We start from the raw sequence: 9,697 nt of genomic DNA, 5'->3' as shown, positions 1-9,697 counted from the left end.
GTTTAAACCCAAATTTCTCACTCTCTTCTTGTACGCGCATGAGAAGTCTCTTGAGTTCCACTTCACTTTCTGCCATTAAAGTGGTATCATCCGTATATCTAAGGTTGTTGATACGTTTTCCAGCAACCTTCACTCCAGCTGAAGACTCGACCAGACCGGCCTTCCTCATGATGCACTCAGCATATAGGTTAAATAGGCAGGGCGACAGTATGCAGCCTTGTCTCACTCCTTTCTCAATGGGAAACCAATCTGCAAGACCATGCCCAGTTCTGACTGTGGCCTTTTGCCCTTCATACAGGTTCCTGAGGAGATAGATGAGGTGAATTGGAACTCCCATCTCTTGGAGAGCTTCCCACAATCTGCTGTGATCTACGCAGTCAAACGTTTTCGCATAATCAATAAAACAGAAGTAGATGGGTTTCTGGAGGTCTCTTGCTTTTTCCATGATTCAGCGAAGGTTGGTAATCTGGTCTCTAGTCCCTCTGCCCTTGCGAAACCCAGCTTGCACGTCCGGAAGCTCCCGATCCACATACTGCTGGAGCCTACCTTGGAGGATTTTCAACATCACCTTGCTAGCATGCGAAATAAGCGCGATCGTGCGGTAGTTAGAATAATATTTGGCACTGCCTTTCTTTGGAATGGGGATGTAAACGGACCTCCTCCAATCCTGTGGCCGCTGCAGGGTTGTCCAAAACTTCTGACATAATGTGTGCAGAATGTTAACAGCGTCATGGTTGAGGTTTCGAAGCAACTCAGCTGGAATGCCATCCATTCCGCTAGCTTTGTTCTTAGCAAGGCTGGCTAAGGCCCATTCAAATTCACTCTTCAGGATGCCCGGCTTGAGATCAGTAATCACAACTGTCTTATGTTGGGTTTGCACATGCGGGTCCTTCTTGTATAGTTCTTCTGTGTATTCCTGCCACCTTTTCTTTATCCCCGAGGCTTCAGTTATATCCTTGCCTCGCTTGTTCTTTATAACGCCCAGCTTAGCACAGAAGCTTCCTTTGATATCTTTTATTGTCTTATACAGAGCTCTTGTGTTCCTTGATTGGCTGTTGTCCTCAACTGCCTGGCACTGTATGTTCAGGAAGGCACTCTTATCTCGCCTTGCTATTTTTTGAAAATCCGCATTGAGAGCTCTTATCTTTCTCTTCCCCCCATAACTTTTGCCATCCTCCTTTCCTCAGCTCAGCTATTTGCAAAGACTCTTCAGATAACCAGTTTGATTTCTTGCATTTCTCTTGCTTTGGAACTACCTTAGTAGCAACTTCTTGAATTATATCACGAACATCAGTCCACATCTATTCAGGCTCTCTGTCTTCTAGATCTAATTCTTGAAATCGATTCCCCACTTCCACAGCATGTTCAGATGGAATTTGATCCAGATCATACCTGAAAGGCCTTCTATTTTCTGCGTTTTCCTCAATCGAAGCTTAATTTTGGCAACAAGAAGCTGATGATCGGGGCAACAATCGGCCCCAGGCCTTGTTTTTACTGCTTTTATAGCGCTTCTCCATTTCTGCCGGCAAAGAATATAATCGACCTGATTTATGTACAGACCGTCCGGTGAAGTCCATGTGTACAGGTGCCTCTTGTGCTGTTGAAAATGAGTATTCGCTATGGTCAGGTTGTTTTCTTGACAAAACTCTACAAGCCTCTGCCTAGATTCATTTGGCTCACCAAGACCGAATTTTCCTGTAATTCCGGATATTTCTTCACTCCCCACCTTAGCATTCTAGTTTCCTATGAGAAAAAGGACGTCTGATGATGGAGTGCGGTTTAAAAGGCAGTGCAGGTCCGCATAAAATCTGTCAACATCAGCTTCTTCAGCAGTAGTGATTGCTTCATAGACTTGGATAACTGCTACGTTGATAGGGTGACCTTGGATCCGGAGTGAAATTATTCGGTCGTTTTTGGGGTTGTACCCTAGCACTGCTTTGCCCATTCTTTTGTTTACTATGAGAGCGACCGCATTCTTTCTCTTGGATTCGTGCCCACAATAAAAAACAGTGGTCGCCGGAATTAAATTCTCCCATTCCGGTCCACTTGAGCTCGCTGATACTCAAGATATCATTGTTCAATCTATCCATTTCTCGCTTGACGACATCCAGTTTAACTTGCGTCATAGATTTTACATTCCATGTTGCTATGTGATATATCTCCTTCCAACATCGGACTTTCCGGTCGCTTCCCGACACATCCACAACTGAGCATCCTTTTGGCTTTAGGCCAGCCGCTTCATTCGTCCTAGAGCTACTAGGAATTGCTCTTTGTTCATCCCCAGTAACATTTGGGACGCCTTCCAAACTGGGGGGCTCATCTTCCGGCGCCATATCATTAATGCTATTGTGACTGGCCATAGGGTTTTCTTGGCAGGAAATACTGGAGTGGGTTGCCATTACCTTCTCCAGTGAATCACATTTTGTCAGAACTCTGCAGTGACCTGTCTATCTTGGCTGGCCCTACACAGTAGAGCTCACGACTTCATCGAGTTTCGCAAGCTCCTCCGCCACGACAAGGCAGTGTTCCATGAAGGGGATCGCCAGCATACCACCCATTATTCTGCACGGAGGCCACTTATCAAGATTCTAGCTTGTTTCGTGCGAATAAAACGTATTGAGAGCAGCACAATTTCGGCGTGTGAATGAGCTGGTAACAGTTTCGGTATCTATGTTTGTCGTCATTTTTGTTTAATTGGGAAACGGGGTACACTAAGGTTTCCTTACAGACAATAATAGAACAGGGGTTTCTGAAGAGGCACTTCGACACTAAGTCCTATCTATTGTCTAAAGTTAATATTTAGTACATGGAGCAAATAACCTGAATTCACTACGTACAAAACAAAGAAAAAATCGACTGTACTGTTCTATGCTGCTGCCAGATCACCTGTGTTTAAAGGTTTATTTTAGCCCTGTAGCTTCAAGCTATTGAGCACAGCATGTATAATGCAACTGAAATAAAGGATGAATGTAATTGTATGTATGGGGAGATCTCTAACCTTTAATGATTTCAATTACAGATACCACGAGAATCGCATAACGGCAGCCTTGCGGGAAAATTGACATTGCGGACGTAAAAGCACTACGTTCGTGACAAGAATAAAGCTCTCAACGTATTAATTTAGTTCAACACACACAGCTGTAAGAGAAAGTGAGGACTGGTAAAACCAAAGCTGCGCCTAGGTTTCAAATTTTCTTAACCAATCGAACGACGCAAGGAGACGAACACAGAAAAAGAAGATCTATAGAACTGAGCTCCCAATGAGTTTATTTCGGAATACACCGCCTTTTATACGCCAATGTATGTACATTAGATAAAATACATTGCAGAAATATAATAAAATTCGATGTTGTGACAAAAGACCAGACAAATGGTATGCTAAAGCAAATACACGATGCAGCTAAAACAAGGTGCAAAAAAAAAACGAATCCCGATAGAAAAAGAAAGAAGTAGCTCATTTTCAGGAACCGCACATGATCAAAGTTAGAACATGGTAAACAAAAAAACCGATAAAATTGCATTTTCATTATTTAAATGTGACCGTCTGAAAAACCTGGTTCCTGATCGCTAAGCTTTACCGACGACGTGCGTATGCACAAGGGCCCAGCTTTCTGTACATGATACGCCTCGATTATTTTCCTTTTTACTCGCTCTCTGCCTTTGACGATAAACAATGCCTCTTCGAGCACTGGTTTGCACTGTTTGCAATCTCTGCAGTGATCGGGGAGGTTCCTCCTTTCATTGCTTTTTATTGACTGTATGTGGTCGTTTGCTTTCTCACTGAAGCATCGGCCAGTCTGATCGATGTAGACACGCCCGCACTTGCGCGGTGTCTGATAGATGGTATCACACTGCCACTCAATAAACCGAAGCCCGTGCTTGATAGCGCAATTTCATGATTGTTCTAGTCATCATGGAGCAGATGTTTGAAAGCTTACATGGCGCTGCAAACACCATGTTCACTCCATATCGTCCGCCAGTCTTATTGATGTTGTACGCTATTTTGTGCATGTATGGAATTACAGCCACAGGACTCTTATCATTCAGCTTACATGGCTGCTCACCGCTGGAAGTGAGTTTGATTTTTTGCAGCAATGATTCTCCCACAGCTGTTACTAAGAGGCACGGATAACCAACACTGTCCAGTCTTAAGATCTTTATCAAAGCCAGCCTGCAAACAGTGTTTGCAAGACTTTCAGAGAGCGGCGTGTAAGCACATCAAGGCGATGCTTCGTTTTACCAGCTTTGAATTGGCGCTGCTGAATAGCAAGATGATTTTTCTGGATCTCGGTTTGTACATCCAGTACACATAATCTTTACCACAGAAGTCGAACTGAACGTCCAGAAACTGTATTTAGCCCCCTTGAGACAGATGCCGAGTGAAAGTAAGGAATTGAGAAATGTCTCTATGTTAAGAATATCAGCACTATTCGTCAAAGTTAAAAAGGTGTAGTCTCAACAACTACAACAAAATAATCATCAACAAAACAAAAACCCGCTTAACAGGTGTCCCATTTAGCTGCGTAAAGATCCGCTTGTCAATAGAGGGTAAAGAGATCTCAGTCAAGAAAGGGCGAAAGACGAACCAAAGCACATTACTCCTATTTGCAAATAAAGCCTTTGGTTAAAATCAATGGCTGTGGAGTGAAGATATATTTCAAGCAGGGACATGAAGCAATCACTGGTGTTGCGTTGGTACTGCTCCGGTAGCGGACCAACGGGTAGCGAAAAGCCGAGTCAGACGTCGGGCTGCATGCACTTCAATATTGGGCGGTGGTCACCCAAGCAGAGACTGGCCGAGAGTTAGAGAGAACTTAACGAAGGTTTATTTACATGGTGAATCTGAGAAGGTACACACTGGAGAGCACTCGTGCTCTCGTTTTTAACAACTTTTTTGTCCCCAAGTACCTAGTTGGGGAATTTTCTATTTTGTCAAAGTCCAATCACATTTGAGTTCCTGATCTGCTGGCATTCGGGAACCGCCCACTAGAACGTCCTCCCAGCGCACTCTTTCCACTTTAGCGGCACGATGGCGACTCCGCCGGGGGAAGTCAGGCATGGGGGTCCCAAGGAGGCTTGCTGGCTGTCCAAGGTCGGAACCGCGCGCCACCCACGCGGACCCCTCGCGCGGGAGCACTCCGCGGGAAAGGAATGCGGTGACCGTTCTTCTCCACGGGGGGGAGATGACCCGCTCTCTCTCCTCGGTGCTAACACGCAGGCGCCGCGGCTCTCTGTTTCCAAACACAGGCGCGCCCGCTCTTCGGCGAATTCGTTAGCGCCTCTGCGCACAGTCCTCCGGACACAAACTGGGGCAACTGCTGCCGTCGCTGCCGATATGCGACACCGCGTTGCTGCGTCCTGGGTGGTTCTGGTCCACGAACTCCGAGGTGGTCGCGTGCAGTCTTCTTAGAAAAACGGACGCCCATCTCGACACGTGCACCGTCTCGTTACTCGGGAAGTTCGAAACGTAACAGCTTCTCCGGCGGCGGTTGAAGATCCCGATGCACAAAGGTCAGCAACCATTGTCCAGAGGGATACACGATGTCGTTCTGGTTGGGTTCACTGTTGCTGATGCTCTGCTGCCTCCAACGGTCTCTGCAGCTCCTCGTTGCTTCTTGTCAAGACTATGGAGGGTTTCTTGCTCTCTGCAGACCAGTTCATTCACAGGAAAGACAGCATCAGTTTGAACCACACGAAAATCACAGCCGCAAAGACGGCAAGCGCCAGGACTCTCTCCACGAGATCCACCAGGCTCTCATACCAATATTACTTTAATCCTTTTACTATTACTTCAGCACTTGAAACAACCAGAACATTCTTCATTCCCACAAACACAATGTTCAAGATTAAAATAAAATGGTAATAATGCAAACGTATGCCAGGAAAAAAAACATACCCAAGCCAGACTCACCGATGCTATCGATAACACCAAAAGCATCGACTTAAGTCATCGGCAGATGCCGTTAGGTTTACCGTGGCTCTATCTTTCGCTTTCCGGGCAGGCTATTTAGACAGCGCGTGTCGGACAGTCTCTGAATGACTTCCGCTGGGCTCTCCCATTGTACTTCCAATTTATTTTTCTCGGACGGTTTTAGCACCATTACCGCGTCTCTAGCTTCAAGACAGCGTGATCTCGCTGTTCGGTCATTGCACTGTTCGGCCCTCACCTGCGCTTTACTCATTTCGCATCCCGCGAGCTCCTGCCCCTTGTGCAACCTTTCAAGCAGCGTGAGCACGTATTCCACCACCGTAGGGTTCTCTTCCCTGCCCTCACGCGATTCCCGAAGAAAGCGTAGTAGCGATCGCAGGGAGCGGCCGTTGACCATTTCGGCCGGCAAGAACCCCGTGGCCTCATGAGGCACGGTTCTCAGCGCAAACATTGTTGCATGCAAACAGGCATCCCAGTCGGTTTTGCGATCAAAACACAGGGCTCTCAGTATGCGTTTCATTACCGAGTGCATCTTTTCTACCGGGTTGGACTGCTGGTGGTACACTGAACTATGGATTAATTTAATCCCACACTTCTCCAGGAAAGTTGTATTCAGTGCGCTGGTAAGAACAGTCCCCTGATCTGACTGTATTTCAGCGGGAAACCCAACCCGTGCGAAAATGGACATGAGTGCGTTCACAATTTCCATTGAGCTTAACTCCTTCAGGGCCACTGCCTCAGCAAACTTGGAGGCAGGACAGATTACTGTCAAAATGTGGCTGCAACCAGTCTTAGTCCTTGGAAGGGGACCAACAGTGTCGATCACGAGTCGTCGAAATGGCTCCGTGATCACAGGCACTAGCTTCACTGGGGCTCTCGCCTTATCTCCCGGCTTGCCCACCCGTTGACATGTGTCGCAGGTCCTTACAAAATTTTCCACCTCCCGAAAACATCCCGGCCAGTAATATTCCTGCAACAACCGATTCTTTGTTTTCTTGAGCCCTAAATGACCTGACTGGGAGCTCTTGTGAACCAAGTGCAAAAGATCACCGCGGTAGCGTTTTGGTACGACCAATTGGTCGACCTGCACTCCTCTGCGATCACGATACTTTCGATAAAGTATTCCGGACCTTTCTAAGAATATCACGTTTTTCTTCGCGATACCTTTACTCTTCATGTGCCTAAGATTCTGCAGTGTGGAATCGGCTCTTTGCTCGGCTATCAGGGACGATCGGTCCACCCCCAGCAATCTTTGCAAGCTGTCAGATGCCGGTGTTATGAGAAGCTCACCGCAGGCCTCTTTAAACTCCATACCATCCTCGTTAGTCGGCGCGTGGATTGCCTCTGTCGTGTCTAACGGCTCATGTTCTGCCGCATCAACGCCACCTGACGCTTCCAGTGTGCTGGCTTTAGCAGTCCAGTTTCTTGCTTTCGAGCGAGTCAACCCTTGGGCAGCCCCCTCTCCGAACACTAGTCCCTTCTGCTGTAACAGTTGGTCAGATCTGTTCGAGAAAAGATAGGGGTACTGCTTCGACAGACTGGCTGACACGGCAGCCTCTGTGCGAAGTACGCCAAATGGACCTTTAATGCTGACATTAGCGATTGGAAGGCACACGCTATTTGCTTCCACCGCTTGTTTAATCCATGTGCACTCTCCAGTGAAATTTTCTGGCTCTACATACGAAGGATGAACTACATCCATTGTAGCCGCCGAATCTCGAAGCACGCGACACGGTTTTCCGTTCACGACGAGATCTCGTAAGTATGGCTCTAAAAGCCGCATACTTTCATTGTTGCTGTTCACTGACAAGCAAACAATCTTTGGGCTTTTGCAAGCCGCAGCTAAATGTCCCGGCTTTTGGCAGTTGTAACAAACCAATGGCCGTCTCTTTTCAAAAGCTTTCTTCTGACAGTTTTCTGCTTCAAGTGCTTCCTCTCTTACGATAACACTTCTTTCTGAGACGTCTACGCCTCGTGCTTGCTGTCTCTCTTCTACAGGCTGCCCTCTCCATCCAGCTGCTTTCCTATTCTGGTATTTAGGGCTTTCCGTCCTGTCCAGCGCACGGCGCGAGACGAACTCTTCTGCCAGTTCTGCTGCCTTCGAAACAGTCGCAACTTCTGGCCTGTCTTGCACCCAATGCCTTACTTCATCAGGCAAGCAAGAGTAGAACTGCTCGAGTCCGAAGCATTGCAACATTTTTTGGCTTTCGTCATAAGCTTTAGCTTCTTTGAGCCATTCCCCCAAGTTAGCCATAAGCTTATACGCGAACTCCGGGTACGACTCATCATTCTCCTTTTTAGCTTTGCGAAATTTTTGCCGGAAAGCTTCCGCTGACATTCTATACTTTTTGAGCAGACTAGATTTAACCTTATCGTAATCATCTGCATCTTCTTTAGTCAAGCGGGCTATCACATCTGCCGCCTCACAAGGCAACAGTGTCAGCAAGCACTGTGGCCAAGTTGCTTTGCTAAACCCTGCCTTCTCGCACGTGCGCTCAAAGTTTACCAAGAACAGACCTATGTCCTCTCCTTTCCTATAAGGTTGCATAAGGTCTTTCATGCGGAACGACTTGCGTTCTACTGTGCCCGATGCTACGCTCTCATCACTTTCATTTCGAGCTTTTAGCACCTGCAGTTCGAGACGCTTCAGCTCAAGTTCCTGCTCTAAGCGCTTACTCTCTTCAGCCATGCGTTTCTCATTTTTTTCTTCTGCTTCCCTCTTTGATTTCTCTCTCTCAGCAATCAGCTCCAGGCATTCCGAGAGCTCATCGTCGTCTGCCTCAAGTGCCTCAATAGCCTCAATGATATCTGGCTTTCTCGTTTGGTCCTGAAGATCCAAACCCAGACTTTTGGCCAACTCCAGCAAAAGTGGCTTTTTCAACACTTTCAAATTCATGGTTATCCCGAGTGCTGCAATTTCTTCCTTTTAGAAATCTCTTATCGTCACGTACTTTCAAGTCCCGTGCTAACGATAAACAATTCCCACCACCTTTGTAAACTTACTTACTACAAAGCCTGGTAAAACCTCAGTGAAGAAAAGCCAAGCACTCACCGAACCTTGCAACCATGATTCCAGCGGAGTCCATCCCACCGCTGCCACCAGCTGTTGCGTTGGTACTGCTCCGGTAGCGGACCAACGGGTAGCGAAAAGCCGAGTCAGACGTCGGGCTGCATGCACTTCAATATTGGGCGGTGGTCACCCAAGCAGAGACTGGCCGAGAGTTAGAGAGAACTTAACGAAGGTTTATTTACATGGTGAATCTGAGAAGGTACACACTGGAGAGCACTCGTGCTCTCGTTTTTAACAACTTTTTTGTCCCCAAGTACCTAGTTGGGGAATTTTCTATTTTGTCAAAGTCCAATCACATTTGAGTTCCTGATCTGCTGGCATTCGGGAACCGCCCACTAGAACGTCCTCCCAGCGCACTCTTTCCACTTTAGCGGCACGATGGCGACTCCGCCGGGGGAAGTCAGGCATGGGGGTCCCAAGGAGGCTTGCTGGCTGTCCAAGGTCGGAACCGCGCGCCACCCACGCGGACCCCTCGCGCGGGAGCACTCCGCGGGAAAGGAATGCGGTGACCGTTCTTCTCCACGGGGGGGAGATGACCCGCTCTCTCTCCTCGGTGCTAACACGCAGGCGCCGCGGCTCTCTGTTTCCAAACACAGGCGCGCCCGCTCTTCGGCGAATTCGTTAGCGCCTCTGCGCACAGTCCTCCGGACACAAACTGGGGCAACTGCTGCCGTCGCTGCCGATATGCGACACCGCGT

General features: G+C 47.7%; 1 protein-coding gene across 1 annotated transcript; it reads right to left on the bottom strand.

Annotated features, from left to right (window-relative positions):
- Positions 1-5,559: 5,559 nt before the first annotated feature.
- On the bottom strand, positions 5,560-9,037 carry LOC146187850 (uncharacterized). Its single transcript, XM_084604936.1, has 2 exons — positions 6,179-9,037; positions 5,560-5,645 (listed from the first exon to the last, which is right to left on the bottom strand). Exons 1-2 carry the CDS (start codon positions 8,823-8,825, stop codon positions 5,560-5,562), a joined length of 2,733 nt encoding a protein of 910 aa, XP_084461062.1. The 5' UTR covers positions 8,826-9,037.
- Between the last annotated feature and the right edge of the window lie 660 nt (positions 9,038-9,697).

The sequence above is a fragment of the Amblyomma maculatum genome, chromosome 5, assembly GCF_055883805.1.
Source record: "Amblyomma maculatum isolate TAMU_Amacu chromosome 5, ASM5588380v1, whole genome shotgun sequence".
NCBI lineage: Eukaryota > Metazoa > Arthropoda > Arachnida > Ixodida > Ixodidae > Amblyomma > Amblyomma maculatum.
The sequence above is the reverse complement of the archived record's forward strand: the minus strand, read 5'-3'. Positions and strand labels throughout refer to the sequence as shown.

Coding starts and splice junctions, on each gene's coding strand:
- LOC146187850 (XM_084604936.1), bottom strand. CDS start 8,825: ATGAATTTGAAAGTGTTGAAAAAGCCACTTTTGCTGGAGTTGGCCAAA. Junction 5,646..6,178: donor GCTCGCGGGATGCGAAATGA/GTAAAGCGCAGG, acceptor ACTGGTCTGCAG/AGAGCAAGAAACCCTCCATA.